Source organism: Lithobates pipiens, unplaced genomic scaffold (genome assembly GCF_037356315.1).
Source record: "Lithobates pipiens isolate NorthernLeopardFrog02 unplaced genomic scaffold, aLitPip1_a1.2 Scaffold_16, whole genome shotgun sequence".
Taxonomy (NCBI): Eukaryota; Metazoa; Chordata; class Amphibia; order Anura; family Ranidae; genus Lithobates; species Lithobates pipiens.
In genome coordinates this window covers 122,400,932-122,417,618 of record NW_027507748.1, presented here as the reverse complement: position 1 = coordinate 122,417,618, position 16,687 = coordinate 122,400,932, and the positions used below count along the sequence as shown (strand labels likewise).

Here is a 16,687-nt window from a genome sequence, read left to right as displayed (position 1 = left end):
GATTTGCAAGCATGGCTAGCTGGGAACAGTAGTCCACCGCTTAGTATGTGCTTTTAAACTACTAGGCCTCAAGGAACTATTCAGAGTGGGTCTTTTTTTCTTAAAGAAGAAGTGACATTACACTAATAACAACGGTATAAGTTTGTGCAGGAGGAGAGGACTTCTGGGAACATCACCCTTACACGGTCAAGAGTGATGTCCTCATCCTTACACGGTCATGGGTGAGGACGTTCTGGAAGCAATAGTCTGCAGGAGTTATGCAGAGAATGAGCAATAGCCTGCATGGTGACTTTAGTTGTTAAATTATGCACATCATTCCTTCAGACTCAAACTATGTGCTAATCTGTAAAAAATCTCTAAATATTATGGTAATGTGAACTATTTTATGGGCATCTCATATACCCCTTTCCCCAACCAAGCTGTACTCCCCAATAATCAAAAAAAAAAAGCAAAGGACTGTTCATTGTCTCTGCAAGTGATATATGGGATTCTGGAAACGGGGTGATATGGTGGATGTTTGTTACTAGTGGCAACTACACTGCTACATACATTTGTTCAAATTAGATCAAAAAAGAAAGGTTATTATGCTATTTCTTGTGTTGGTCAGATGTATTCCAATGATTTAAAACAGAAAATAAAGTAGTTGATCACTAGATGCCACTGAATATCACATGAAGTTCCTGCTCAGTGTCATTTAAAGGCCAAACAAGCTATTTTATTTTATTTTTTTATTAAGAAAGGCCTTCTGTGCAACTAGGACTTCAGATCTAGATGTACGGGCCCATTACGCAATACATTATTTAACCAGCAAAAATAGAATCCAAGCAGTCTGAAACCTTTTGGCGTGATCCTGAAAGACAGCAGCATGATACGTCAGTAGCTTTGTGCCTTTCCTGGCAGCCCTGCAGCCTTAGACCATGACCTTTGTTAGCTATCAAAACAGCCTTAGCTTACAATCTTCTATTTTATGGGATATTAACAGTTTTTTAATGCCATAATGTATAGACTAGTATTTTACTGGTATGTCATAATGAAGCAACTAGCCAGAGCTGGATCATTCAGAAGGCAAGATTGCAGAAAAAAAAATACTAATGATGAGAGGTCGAATAGTGTGTACAGTTCTACCTGTCATCATCCTCAGCTAAGGAAACCTTCTCAAAGTGCAGATGAAGTCGCTGTGCTGCTGGAGCCTCTAGAACCCAGTGGCAGGTTAGATTATTGCTGTAGTTTCCAGGGAAGTTTGGTGATACAAGACGTCCAGTAGTGATGTTTCTGATGAAACCCCCACAGGCAGCTATGGAAGACATTTAGAGTTGACAATAAATGAAAATCATATCCAGAGCACATTTTTGCTTAAAGCACAAGAACTTCATGAGGTTCATCAACTTTTTCTATGCACACAAAAGGCCTATTTCTCTCAAATATTGTTCACAAATCTGTCTAAATCGGTGTAAGTGAGCACTTCTCCTTTGCCGCGATAATCCATCCACCTCATAGGTGTGGCATATCAAGATGCTGATTAGACAGCATGATTATTGCACAGGTATGTCTTAGGCTGGCCACAATAAAAGGTCACTCTAAAATGTCCAGTTTTATCACACAGCACAATGCCACAGATTTCACAAGTTTTGAGGGAGCATGCAATTTGCATGCTGTCTGCAGGAATGTCCAACAGAGCTAATAGTGAAATGAACATTCAATTCAAGGGCAACAGCTCTGGTGGACATTCCTGCAGTCAGCATGCCAATTGCACACTCCCTCAAAACTTGCGACGTCTGTGCAGAAGTTCACTGCACGGTTCTGGAAGATGTACAGAAAGATTTAAGTACGAATATACATGCTTCTTGTAGTAAGACAACGTTTGTTTAGTTGAGATTTCAACTTTATTGTTCCCTTGTTTCCAAAACGCTATGATACTTCAGTTTGAAATATCTATGAAATATCTTAGAGAAATTTCCTTTATAAACATGTTCTGGTGCACAAACAGGAGCAATTTACCTTGTTGCATATAAGCAGAAGAAAAGAACACACCAAAGGTTGCTCTCATGAAAGCAACGTTTTATTCTGCAGAGACTTCAAAGCGATTTACTACATGCATGCTTATTTTGTGGTATGTAAATTACCCGTACCGCCATAATATAGTAAATCTTGGTGTAAGATGGCAAAAAGAAATCTCCTCTTTACCCCCTCTTATTTTGCCTCACCTTGTGAAGTCCTAATTAGCAATTAAACAGGTAATGCCACAACAATGTGAACAGAGATGTTGGACATGCTTTGAGCAGGAAAGTACTGCTAAGCAGTTATAATAAACAATGAGAACTATAATACAGGTCATGCTGATGGATTTACTCATGTGTGTCTGAAAGTGGTGCCCTGCTGTGCAACTAGAAAACTCTTGTAACTATCGAGAAACAAAGATTGATATTACAGGAAAGAAGGCAATACAATATGATGCACACCATGCCAGTTCCTATTGAAATATATTAATAAAGACTTTGGTGTGCTCACACCTGGTATCTGCCAAGGTAATCCTGATGTGTCTACTATTCAGTCTCAAACATATGTACAACATGTACAGACTTTCAAAGAATTCTATTTGATTCATTGTTTGTCTTTGAGGATTTCCAAGAGGAATACAAACTGATTATTGACTCTCTGATATATCAGTTATAGGTGGAGTCTGAAGCCACTTATTGGCTGCACTGGTTGTGAAATTGCCAATGTTTCTGGCTCTGATCCAGACCACCTTGTCGCTTCAGCGTTCTTGTTCACAGTTAGGGGTTTCCATTTCAGTTACATTGTCCATATCCATTGGGTTAGTGGATGGTGGGCTTTAAGCATCTACAGCATCTTAAAAAACTGAAATATCCAGTTTCAGTAAATTCACTTCTCATTAAATTGACCCATTAAGGACTTGTACATGAATTTAATAAAAAAAAAAATAAATACAAGGTTTACTTTTGTGTATATTTATATTCATGTGTAATATATGCTGTGTACTCCTTCATGTCCTATAATGGAAAATAACATGGACAAAAAAAATTATATATATATATATATATATATATATATATATATATATATATAAATATATATATAAATATATAAATATATATATATATATATATATATATACATATACATACACACACATATATATATATATATACACATACACACACATATATATATATATATATATATATATATATATACACATACATACACACATATATATATATATATATATATATATATATATATATATATAAAATGGTATACAAATGTATTTTTTATTATTTAATAATAAAAGATCACAAACTACCCTGCCTGGCTTACTTTTAACTTCAGCTTATGTACATGAAAATACCATTTCCTTTTCTATCTCTGGAGTGATTTTGATTAAAGTGCTTCCCAAGTCTCACCATGAAAAGGACAGCTCTGTAGTGTCATCAATCTCTTACCTATACACTGTGGAGGTTGGCTGCTCCAGAAAGGTCGGGTTGCATTTAGGCAGGTGAGAACATGAAGTCCATGCAGCTGGTAGCCGGTATTGCAGTAGAAATATGCCTCCCCTCCTGGGTGTAGACTGGTGACAGATATATCACCATAAGCTGGTCTTCGAGGGAAACCACAACTCAGGACATAGGCTGCAAAAAAAAAATATTCCATTTGGAAACATTTTATAATGAATGGTTGATACATTTGGTTTGACATTTCATACTTGTCAATATTTAAAACAATTTATTTTATTTTATTTATTTATTTTATTTTTAACTAGAATTAAAGTTGTCAGTAATAAATGCTAGAAGTTGCATTACAGTGACATTTTGAGCCACTTTCGGCTCTTTCAAGCTAGAAGCAACTCCAAAAGGTCATCCTTGCACAAGGCATATTCTAATGCTGTGTACACATGGTCGGACTTTCAGGCAGAAAAAGTCAGACGGTATTCTTTTCATCGGATATTCCGATCGTGTGTGGGGCGCATCTGACTTTTTTTTTTTTAAATTCTGATGGACCTAGAAATAGAACATGTTTTAAATCTTTCTGACGGAATCAATTCCTATCGGGAAAACTGTTTGTCCGTATGCTGTTCCGATGGACCAAAAACGACGCAAGGGCAACTATTGGCTTCTGGCTATTGAACTTCCTTTTTCTAGTCCCGTCATACATGTTGTACGTCACCGCATTCTAGACGATCCAACTTTGTTGTTTGTTGTGATCGTGTGTAGGCAAGACCGTTTGTTTCTGCCAGAAAAAATGGTTGTTTGTACGTGGCATAAAGTTTACACTCCTATTCTTAAGCAAAAAATAAATAAATTGTAGCTGCATAAGTATATGCATATACAGTCATTCATATATTCTGAATAAAAATAGTTTCAGATTATGGTTTGCAGAGTATATTTGCAGCTACAGTTGTCCTACAAGTAAAGTATTGATTAAAGGCCTCTTTTTAAAAAAATATAAAAGTCAGCAGCTACAAATACTGTAGCTGCTGACTTTTTAAAATAAGGTACCTACCAGTGTCTGGGGTCCAGCACTGTCTTCGTGTAGCTGGTTCTTTTTAAAAGCTGTGAGTTTCTGGCATCACCATTTTGGATATGGGAGCCGTCAGGCTTTATGTACTGAAGTAGATTGGTAGACATGTTAGAGAGTGGCGCTTTCCTTTTTGAGACCTTAAAGCAGTGTTATCCAAAGCGACATTATAATTTTGGATTTTTTTTTGTTAAAGAACAAACATATCTACTTACCTGCTCTGTGCAGTGGTTTTGCACAGAGCAGCCCCAATCCTCCTATTCACAGGTCCCCTACTGGCGCTCTTTGCTCCTACCCCTTAACCAGTGTCCCCAGAGTAAGCAGCTTGCAATGGGGGCACTGGTGCATGCTCACTCTCTAGCCCGGCTCTATGTGTCCATAAGACACAAAGCCGCGGCTCAGCCCATCTCTCCTCAGTGGCACCCTCTGCTGTCTCAGCCAATGAGGAGAGGAGGGAGTCCTGGGACTGCCGAGACTCTGGTGGACATTGCTGGATCGAGATGGGCTCAGGTGAGTATTGGGGGGGGGGGCATAGCACACAGAAGGTTTTTTACCTCCATGCAAAAACCTTCACCATGTACAACCATTTTAAGGCCACAGCCAGTGCACCCAGTGCAGTGAAATCATCCACTTCCGAAATAGTGTTTGCTGCTTGTCCAGGCTCTTTTTTTAACTTACATTTTAATTTTAGAATGTATACAGGTATTTTAAAACACAGCAGTAATAGATAACAATCAATGCAATATAGTATACAGTATATAAATATAATATATTATATTATATGAAGTGAGCTTACAGGCCATGCACACATAGATCCCAATTTTCTGAAATGGTAAAGAAAGGCACCTTTTAGCACACAATGGGGTTGATTTAATAAAATGAATGAAAAATCAGGAGCAGCTGTGCATTCTAACCAATCAGCTGCTAACTTCACCTTGAAAAATGAAAGTGTTTGTTAAACCAGAAAAAAAGAATTAAATCTTTTCCCCTTAATGCATGTTGTACAGCACAGTGCTTGTACTGTGCCATTTGGCCCCCGTATTACCTGAAATACCTGGCTGATCCTGCCAGTTACAACCCCCCCCCCCCCCTGCACTGATCTATTAGGGCTGCTGAGCCCTGACACTGGAGTTATCAGTACATGCCTGTGTCATCCGCAGCCTGCTCTCCTGTGTCTCCCTCTGTCCTCTCCTCTCCCCCCTCCTCTCCTCCTCCCCTCTCTGAGTGTCAGCTCCCTGATCCTCCCCTCCTGCTCTAAAAATCAGTTTTTATTGTCTATAGTTCCCTCTGATAAAGATTAGTAAGCTCTGCAGTGCATGTCATTTATAAAAATATGCGATATAATAGCTTACTTCAGAGCGCCGTTCAGTGCTCATGTGACTGCCGCCGGTCTCCTCCCCTCCTCTCCTCTTCTCAGCTGACGTCAGGGGGGTTTCCTAGCACCTCCCCTTGCACCTATCACATCAGCAGAGGAGACCAGTGGACAGTCAGCTGAGCGTGGAACGGCCCTCTGAAGTCAGCTGTTATACAGTATATTTTTATAAATGACATCCACTGGTGAGCTTACTGTTATATAACAGGGAGAACTATAGAACTTTTTTTTTCACCTTAACAAACACTTTAAGCCTTGACAATAAAACCTGGAGCCCAGGTTCACACTGGCGCAATCTAAGCCCTTGTACACACGGTCGGACATTCCGACGGAAAATGTCCGATCGGACCGTGATGTCGGATAATCCGATCATGTGTGGGCTTCATCTGACTTTTTCCGTCGGAATGTCTGACCAACAAAGTTTGAGAGCTGGATATAAAAATTTTCCGACAACATGATCCGATCAGACTTTGTCCGATTGTTTGTAGAGAATACCGATTGGACAAAGTGCCACGCATGCTCAGATCAAATTCCTAGACCAAAGCTATTGGCTACTAGCCTGAACCTAGTCCCGTCGTAACAAACGAACGTCATCACGTTCCGAACGATCGGATTTTCCGACAACTTTGTCCGACCGTGTGTATGCAACACCAGTTTTGGACAAAATCCGTCGGACAAAATCAGACGGATTTTGTTGTCGGAATGTCCGACCGTGTGTACAAGGGCTTAGACATTGCATGGGATTCGTGCCCGCACTGCAGATGCCGATCACATGCAATGTTTGTGAGATGTGAGTTCAGCCATACAGTTGTATGGCTGAACCCGCATGAAATTCACAGGAAAAAAAAGTGCAGGGACTTTTTTCCCCAGCACTAACATTGGACCGCATGGGTGTTCTCACCAATGCGATCGGATTCCTGTGTGAGTTCACAGTTCGCACTGCGATCTGTGAACCGATCTGGGGGTGTCATTAACAATATATTGACATTGATAATGACACCCTCAGATCGGTTTGCAGTGCTTCGCAGAAGGCAGTGTAAGCTACCTGCGGGAGAGGAGCGGTGCGGGAACTGGCACTGTAATAGCGCTGGTTCCCATATCGCACTAGTCTGAACCTAGACTGAAACTCATTCGTTTCTATGCAGAGCTGCACCCGATTTTTCACTCTCCAATTTTAGTAAATCAACCCCAGGATGTAAGCAAAGGACATTTCCCCGTCACACAGCCCAAGTTATATGGACCACAAAAATCGAATATGCAGAAAATTATTGGCTAATTTTGACCTCTATATTTTCTTTGTATTGGCTTTTCAAAATAACAAATGCATTAATATAGAGTTTGGATAAAACATTTAGTGCAGCATAACACTATTGGTAATAAAAAAACACTATTGCTAACAAAAAAGTAAATTTTATGTAGAGATGTATACATCCGACTAAAAAGAGAGACAACTGAGGCTGCAAGAGGGACAGAAGGATTTGTTCTCAAAGGAGGGACACTTCCTCCAAGTGAGGGACAGATGGATGTGTCATCATCATTACACCAATGACAGAATAACAATTAAAGCAGAAAAAAATAAATGTAACTTCAATTAACTTTTGTCTAATTAACAGGAAAGATGTCCCGTCAAGACAGCAATAGATGGTATCCCGTACTGCAAACAAGATACAGAGAAAAACACCAGGAGAGATATGACACAAGAAACCAGCTGAAAATAGACTGACGATGACACCAGGACTATCCTTCCAATTTATGATGTTAATAAAGCGATATTTGGAGAGATTCAGTTTCATGTTATCATTTGGAAGCCCACTAATTGAAAATCGAGAAGTCCTTGGGGTTGGTTTTGAGTTTACTTTTTAGGGAATTATTAAAAAATGTAATTATCTTTTTTAATAATGAAGTTCATTAAGTGAATCAGAGTACACTATTACATGTTATTCAATGGCTTATTGTACAAAAGACTGGAGTAAGTAGAAAAACATTGTTATCACTGCACAGGATCCACAGTTTTAAATGAGAAATGTAAAGTATACTCCCTTCCCGACTGCCTACAGCAGATCTACTGCGGCAGGTTGGCTTTATTGCGTGAAAAGACGAACATGTGCGTCACTTCGTGCAATAGACACTGGGGGTGCATGCGTTGATCTGACAGAGGGGGAGCCAATCGGCAGGTTGTTCGTTCCCCCAGAGAGGCAGAACGGCGATCGGCCTATGTTATCAAGGCAGACCTCTGTTCTGACAGGGAAAAAGATAGAGATCTTGTGCTCCTAATAAGCAAGAACACGGATCTCTGTCTTCACCCCATCAGACCACCCCCTCACACAGTTAGCAAGCACCCCCTAGGGATGCACTTAACCCTTTGATCGCCCTGATTTCTGATGTTAGCGCCTTCCTTGCCAGTGTCATTAGTACACTGATCACTGTAATGTCATTGGTTCCCAAAAAAGTGTCAAAAGTGTCAGTTAGGTGTCCGATTTGTCCGCTGCAATGTTGCAATCCCGCTAAAAATCACTGATCGCCGCCATTACTAGTAAAAAATAAAAATGCCTTAAAAATATCCCATAGTTTGTAGAAACGATAACCTTTGCACAAACATGTCAATATAAACTCATTGGGATTTTTTTTTACCAAAAATATGTAGCAGAATACATATTGGCCTAAATTGACAAAGAAATTAGATTTTTTTTTTTTAATTTGTTGGATGTGTTATATAGGAGAAAGTCAAAAATATTGTTTTTTTTTCAAAATTGTCGCTCTTTTTTTGTTTCTAGCACAAAAAATAAAAACCACAAAGGTGCTCTAATACCACCAAAAGAAAGCTCCATTTGTGGGGAAAAAAAGGACATATATTTTATTTTGGTACAGCGTCACACAACGGCGCAATTGTCAGTTACGCAGTGCCGTATAGCAAAAAATGGCCTGGTCGTTAAGGGGGTAAAACCTTCCGGGGCTGAAGTGGATACATACGAAAAATAACTATAACAATAAACATTGGCTCTCTGCAGTTATGTAAATTGTACTGGAGTCCAAAGACTAACAATAAATGATAGTTATTGCGTTATTATCTTGTAAGAGTTGTTTGTGTTTTTTTGAGGCCTGGTTACTTGAGACATCTCTTTACAGTTGCGACAGATAAAGTAAGAACTTGTTGTCCCCAAAAGGTAGGTCATGAAATCCATTAACCTCAAATTTTGTTGACTTTAGTAGGACAGCCTCTGGCTTCATAGGTAAACCTATAGAAAGGCAAAACTGTACTTACTAATCACTTCTTGTCATTAAAATAGTAAGGAAGAGTCTACATTGCTGCTTAGACACTGCTGTCAGGTTCAGAAAACAGAACACCAGGGGCGGACTGACCATTTGGCCACTCGGGCACTGCCCGAGGGCCCCAGGCCACTAGGGAGCCCCATCAGGGTTGCCAGCCTCAGTAAAATCAGGGATCATCCTTTTGGTCTAAAAATCCTGGGATTATAGCTGTCCCACCTCTCCAGTACCTTCTCAGCCAATAGAAACATATCTGTGTATACTGTGTGTATATGTATGTGTATACTGTGTGATTGTATACTGTGTGTGTATACTGTGTGGCCCCATAATCTCTGATTGCCTAGGGGCCCCATAATCTCCTATTGCCCAGGGGCCCCATTAGTTGTCAGTCCGCCCCTGCAGAACACTCAATCTCCTGCACTTAGTGGTGGGCCTAGATGCAATTCTAGATTTTTATTCTGGCTTCTCTGGATATAACACCTTGCTGCTCTCCAAAGACTGGGAAAGTCTAATTATACTGGAAAAATAAAACAAAACAGAGGCCTAGTGCATTATCCTCAGTATGTATCTTAATTAACCACTTCCCACCCGGCCAATGCACATATACGGCCGGGTGGGAGCCGTCTACTCCTGATAGGACGTTCAGGAACGTCCATCAGGAGGAGCGGGATCGCGCGCGCGCGTGCCCGCGCAGCGGCGCGATCCCGATGCGCCCGTGTCACCCGGACACGGTGCATCTCAGATCGGCAGGAGGGCTCTGTGATTGGCCCTCCTGATCACATGACGGCCGTGTCCAATCACGGCCGTCATGTGATGTAAACAAACAGCCGGTTGCTAGGCAATCGGCTCCTCCTCTCCTCACACAGAAGTCATCGCTGAGGAGAGGAGAGCAGATCGCTGCAGCCGGCTGATGATCAGTGAGTATGAGCTGTTTTTTACAGCTTTTTACTCACTGATCACTAGTCTAGTGTACACACAAATCACCACACAGTAAACACACCACACAGTATAAACACAATGTCCCCACACATGTCCCCAAAACATACATGTCCCCAAATAATAAAAACACATGTCACTAATAATAAAAACATGTCCCCCACATATGTTCCACTAAAATCACATGTCCCAATGATTATCTGCACACATATGTACGTGATCACCTGCACACATATGTACATGATCATTTGCGTACATATGTCCGTGATCACACAAACCAATTATTATACACTTAACGGAATTTTTTTTTACCAAAAACATGTAGCAGAATACATTTTGGCTTAAATTTATGACAAAATTTGATTTTATTGGATTTCTTTTAAAATAGAAAAAAGAAAATATTGTTTTTTTTTTCAAATTTCCGCTTTTTTGCGCTTATATCGCAAAAAATAAAAAACGGAGTCGTGAATAAATACCACCAAAATAAAGATCTATTTGTGCGAACAAAATGATAAAAATTTAATTTGGGTACAGTGTAGCATGACTGCGCAATTGTCACTGAAAGCGCTAGAGCGCTGAAAGCTGAAAATTGGGCTGGGAAGGAAGGGGGCGAAAGTGCCCTGTATTGTAGTGGTTAAACAGAGGTAAGTAATATACTCACAAACGAATGCTTGTATCACAGCTTTTCATAAAAACATCAGTAAATGTCCATGATGGAACATCCGCATCTCAAAGCAATCAAACAGTACCAAAGGATATCACATTTTGAGGGTTGTCTCTTTCTCAGACCAGATGTGGATGTTCCATCATGGACGTTTACTGATGTTTTTATGAAAAGCTGTGATACAAGAATTTGATTGTGAATGTATTACTTATGCTGCGTACACACGTATCAGACTATGCGGCGGACTTAGTCTGGCGGACAAACCGCCGGACTGTCCGCCGGACTTTCCAAACGAGCTACCTGCCCACATACGGTACTTTTGCGACAGACTAGGTCCGGCGGACTAAGTTCGCCGGATTATCCGCCGTACTTTTGAAATGAACGGACTCGCCCACACCTCTGTTTATTTAATTAAGATACATACTGAGGATAATGCACTAGGCCTGTGCACCCTCTGTTTTGTTCTATGTTTCCAGTATAATTAGACTGCTGTCAAATTGAAAGAAAGAAGGGGTAGTGGGACTTTATATGAAGCACACAGCTAAAATGAACAACCCAATGATTTTATAATAAACATTGTTTATTACATAGGGATGGAAGCACACAACTAATTGATCATTATACATTAGTATTATCTGTGACACATTTCTGCCATTATGGATTTTATTTTGATACAGGGGCCAATTTTGGAAGTTCACTGGGGGCAGCTTTGGTTTTCTTTATCCCCGGGAGCTGCGACATGCACCGGGGCCCTCCCCTCCCTATCTATTATAGCCGTGGGGGGGGGGGGCAGGCACTCGCTGAGGGTCAACGCCACACCCATATGTTGAGCGGGCGGCGTCATTCATTATGCTGAAAGCCAACACATTGTTTGTTCAACCTACACTATGAGGGATGTTTGAGCGTGACGTTGGTGGACATCTGTGGCTCATTGCTGGTACCTTTCTGGAACATTCCTCGATCTTACGTTTAAGGTACCATGTGGTTTATCTTACCCACTCACCAACCTCTACACTGCCCCCTTTTTCTCATCACATATTCCCGGTGAGATCTACCATTTCTTTTCTTTGTACCTGGCTTTTTTATCATTGCTACGCAGCTTTTTGGGTTACAATTATTTTTCTCTCTTCCTTTCTTTGGTTTATCAGTTGTGCAACCACTTTATTGATACAATATCAATCTTTACAGATACTATTTGTGAATATGTATAGCACCAATTGTATATCACAGCTGATAACTGGGGAGTTCATTCCTATGCTTACTCACTGATGTTGGTGCCGCCATGTTGCCACAGTTATTACCACCTCAGCTCCCAGAGATGATGTCTCCTACAGCACCTTCAGCCATTGTTATCAACAATATCATTTTTACCCATATACTATGGTTAGGTAAGAGTATTTGGGATCCATTGTTGTTCCCCCTCTTTTTTAATTATCCCCATTTTTATCTACCATCATACTACTCTGGCATTTTTATTCTTTTATAGATATGGTCAACCTGCATCTGCTCCTGATGAGTGGCAATATGCCCACAAAACGTGTAGAGCTTTCCTACAATGCTACGTCACAGTAACCATGTGCAATATTTAAATGTTATTATTTTATCATAATGAATCAGTCCCATTATTATTATCATGTTTACATATGACCATGTTTGTTTGCTCTGGGTATACAAACTTTAGGTCCATTACAATGTGTATCATGTTGTTACATTGTGTACATATTTATGAACTATTTATATATATTTTTCTACTGCTTTATGCGTATGTGTGCTCATATGTAATAAACAATTAATATTATATAATTGTTAATTTTAGCTGTTCATTTTAGCTGTGTGCTTCATATAAAGTTCCACTACCCCCTCTTTCTTTCAATCTGTACCAGGTATGGAGGTATATCAAATTACTAGTCATGGCCTCACATAAAGTCCCAACCTCTTCCTTCTTCGTTTTTAGACTGATGTCAAGTTGTTCCTTCATGAAGAGAGGTAAATACTGTTGTTATATAGATCTGTGAAGTCACTGTCCATCCAAGTTTTATCCTGTGATGAGCCCTGATGAAGGGAGAGTGATTTTTGCCCCTGAAACATGTTGGGTATTTTTAAATGACTTTTTTTTTAAATAATCTTGGAGTCTCTCATCTAGTTTTGACCTGGCACACCTTTCTGTATTTCTAGGGGCAAAATTTAAAAGCATAAATAGCAATCTTTTCCTCAGTCTCACCTTTAACAAAAGTAGCCAGATTGACAGGCTAAATTAGTTAGTGATTCAATAGCTAATGCAAAGATCAAGGGTGAGAGAAGCCAAACCTGGCACCCAGGTGTAGTGGTTAGCACAGTGGTGTAGTGGTTAGTACTCTCACCTAGCAGTAAAAAGGGTCGCTGGTTCAAATCCCAACCATAACACTACCTGCCTGGAGTTTGCATGTTCTCCCTGTGCCTGCGTGGGTTTCCTCTGGGTACTCCAGTTTCCTCCCACACTCTAAAGACATGCAGGTAGGTTAATTGGCTTCTGTCCAAAATTGGCCCTAGTATATAAATGGAGACCTTGGTTTGTGTGGGCTCCTTGAGGGTAGGGTAGTCCAAAAGCTAATGCATAAAATCAAAGGTTACATAGTTAGTAAGGTTGAATAAAGTCACCAGTCCATCCTGAATGTCTACAATTGTCCCTATCCCTGTACATTGCACACAATTGTAGACATTCAGGATGGACTGGTGACTTTATTCAACCTTACTAACTATGTAACCCTTGATTTTATGCATTAGCTTTTGGACTACCAATGGGCCTCTCCAAATATTCCATTGTAGAAGGAATGAGATGGCTCAAATCCAGCGAATAGAGCGTGCGGTCCGGGAAATAAAAAAAAACAGTCACCGGTACACTATTAGCACTGAGAGACCTGAAATGCACATTCACATGAAGCACTAGACCATGCCCCCCCTCCTATCAAGGCTCTTCAAGTAACAAATGTGAACAATGACATACTTGTACTCCAGAAAAAATAAAAAAAACTTCAATTATCACTTCAGACAAAGTGTTGTTAAACACTTGTATTGTTTAGTTTGATATTGTCTTGTTTATGACGATTCTTCATAAAGTGTGCCACATCCATCAATAGGTCACTTGTTTCAATTTTGGACCTTGGGCTCTCTATTGTGGCTGCTAGCTTATAATTTTATAGAATCAAAGGAACCAAAGGCTATACTAAATCCACAGTAGCAAAACAATTGTATTATTAAAACAAAAATATCAATACAAGGTCAATACAATACAAGGTCACTACATTAAACAGTCATACACCATTTTTTAAGTGTATCAAGTTTGCCAGGTAATGCAGCAGCTATTACTAGTATAGATCATTCTAACTACCCATTCGAACCATCTGGATGAGTCAAGTAAAATTTGTATTTATTTACATAGAAGAAGCCCTTTAACTACCTCAATACAGGGAACTTACTTCCTGCCCAGACCAATTTTCAGCTTTCAGTGCTCTCACAATTTGAATGACAATTACTCAGTCGTGCAACACTGTACACGTATGAAATTTGTGTCCTTTTTTTCACACAAATAGAGTTTTCTTTTGGTGGTATTTAATCACTAATGGGTTTTTTATTTTTTGTGCTATAAATAAAAAAAAACTTACATTTTGTGACTAAAATGCCTTTTTCTTTGGTTTCTGTCATAAAATTTAGCAAATTAGTAATTTTTCTTCATAAATTTTGGTCCAAAATTTATACTGCTAAATAGCTTTGGTAAAAATAACCCAAATTTGTGTATAATATATATATATATATATATATATATATATATATATATATATATATATATATATATATGTATATATATATATATATATATAGTGTATATATAGTATAATAGTGTATTAGTGTTGGTCTTTGTGAAAGTCTACAAACTATGGTGCCAATCAATGAAAATTGATCACATCTGATCAGACCTTCAGTACATCAGGTGTATCTCATTTCTTGAGACAAGAGTCAAATGACTTTTTAGAAAGTAGACATTCCAAGGTATTAAGTAAGTAGCATGGTGAGTTTTTTTTAAGTTGTAATTTTTTCCCACAATTCTTTGCAAAATTAAGATTTTTTACAAAATTGTCATATTATCAGGTTATTTCTCTCACAGAGCATATGCATACAATAAATTACACCCCAGAATACATTCTGCTACTCTTCCCAAGTATGGTACCACATGTGAGACTTTTACACAGCCTGGCCACATACAGAGGCCCAACACTGAAGTAGCACCTTCAGGCGTTCTACGAGCATAAATGATACATCTCATTTCTCAACCACCTATTACACTTTTGAAGGCCCTGGAGCACCAGGACAATGGAATTGCCACAAAATGACCCCATTTTGGAAAGCAAACACCCCAACATATAATATATGAGGCATAATGAGTCTTTTGAAAGGTTCTTTTTATTCCAGAAGTTTTTTGGAAAATATGTAAAAGAAATGAAAACGCATTTTTTTTTACACAAAGTTGTAAATTTAGAAGATAACACACAGCATGTATATAGCAAAAATCACACCCAAAATACATCCTGCTACTCTTCCCGAGTATGGCAATACCACATGTGTGAGACTTTCACACAGTCTGGCCACATACAGAGGCCCAACATTGAAGTAGTACCTTCAGGTGTTCTAGGAGCATAAATTACACATCTCATTTAATTCCTACCTATCACACTTTTAAAGGTCCTTGAGTACCAGGACAGTGGAATTACCCACAAAATTAACCCATTTTGGAAAGCAAACACCCCAACGTAGATTCTATGAGGCATGGGCTGCAGATAGGTACTTGGTACTCTGATGGGCTGCAGATAGGTACTCGGGTAACTTGATGAGCTGCAGACAGGTACTCGGGTACTCTGATGGCCTGGCGATAGGTACTCGGGTACTCTAATGGCCTGCTGACAGGTACACAGGTACTCTGATGGGCTACAGATAGGTACTCTGGGACTCCGATGGGCTGGTGACTGGTATTCGGGGACTCTGAAGGGTGGTGACAGGTACTCAGGTGCTCATATTAACTGTGACAAGTACTTGGGTACTCAGATGAACTGTGACAAGTACTCAGATGGACTGTGTGTGACAGGTACTCAGATGAACTGTGGCAGGTACTTTGATGGGCGGTGACAGGTATTTTTATGGGGGTGACGGGTCCTCTTTATTGGAGGGCAATCAGTGTGTGTTGGTGTACACTGTAGACAGTAATGAGATGTTACCTCAATTTCCTTCTCAAACACGATCAGTGTGTGAGAAGGAGATCCCGGTAACATCTCGTTACTGCTCTATGTTTACATTTAGTGATTGGCTGTGAAAGGATCACAGCCGATCACGTGGTAAACAGCCGCCGGCCAATGGGTGTTTACCAGCGTTGGTGATGAGCAGTGTTCCCGGCAACATGCCGCCACCAACGTGCACGCTGCGACGTGCAAAGTGGGACGGTACCATCTGTGATCGGCCGTGACTTCATCACGTGGTAGACAACCATGCCCAATGGCTGTTCACCCCCCTTGGTGGCAAGCGGTGTCTCAGTGACACACCGCCACCAAAGGTACAGGGCTGCGCGCACACGATTGCATGCATGCCCTGTTCAAATGGACGGACGTCAGGTGGCAAGCAGTTAATGGTGGCTGCATACAGAATATTGATATGATCATTCAACTGATAATTTAATGCAACAAAATGAATCAGTCAGGCCGCGTACACACGCGCGGACTGTTCGCCCAACTTTGTCCGCTGAACAGTGTTTGGGCGGACAGTCCGCTCGTGTGTGTGCTTTCAGCGGACAGTTTCAGCGGACAGTTTGACGGACAAGGTTTTTCGGAAATTCCGTAAAACTGTCCGCTGAAACCTTGTTTCAGCGAACAGTCCGCTCGTGTGTAGGC

General features: G+C 40.1%; 1 protein-coding gene across 3 annotated transcripts in view; it reads right to left on the bottom strand.

Moving 5' to 3' along the window:
• SEZ6 (seizure related 6 homolog) overlaps positions 1–16,687 on the bottom strand; it is a 916,788-nt gene that overhangs the window by 150,666 nt on the left and 749,435 nt on the right. For all 3 annotated transcript variants that reach the window (XM_077480389.1, XM_077480390.1, XM_077480392.1), the window contains exons 5-6: positions 3,465–3,650; positions 1,126–1,294 (exon numbers count right to left, since the gene is read on the bottom strand). In XM_077480389.1, coding sequence (XP_077336515.1) covers positions 1,126–1,294; positions 3,465–3,650 — 355 coding nt within the window. The remainder of the gene's footprint in view (positions 1–1,125; positions 1,295–3,464; positions 3,651–16,687) is intronic.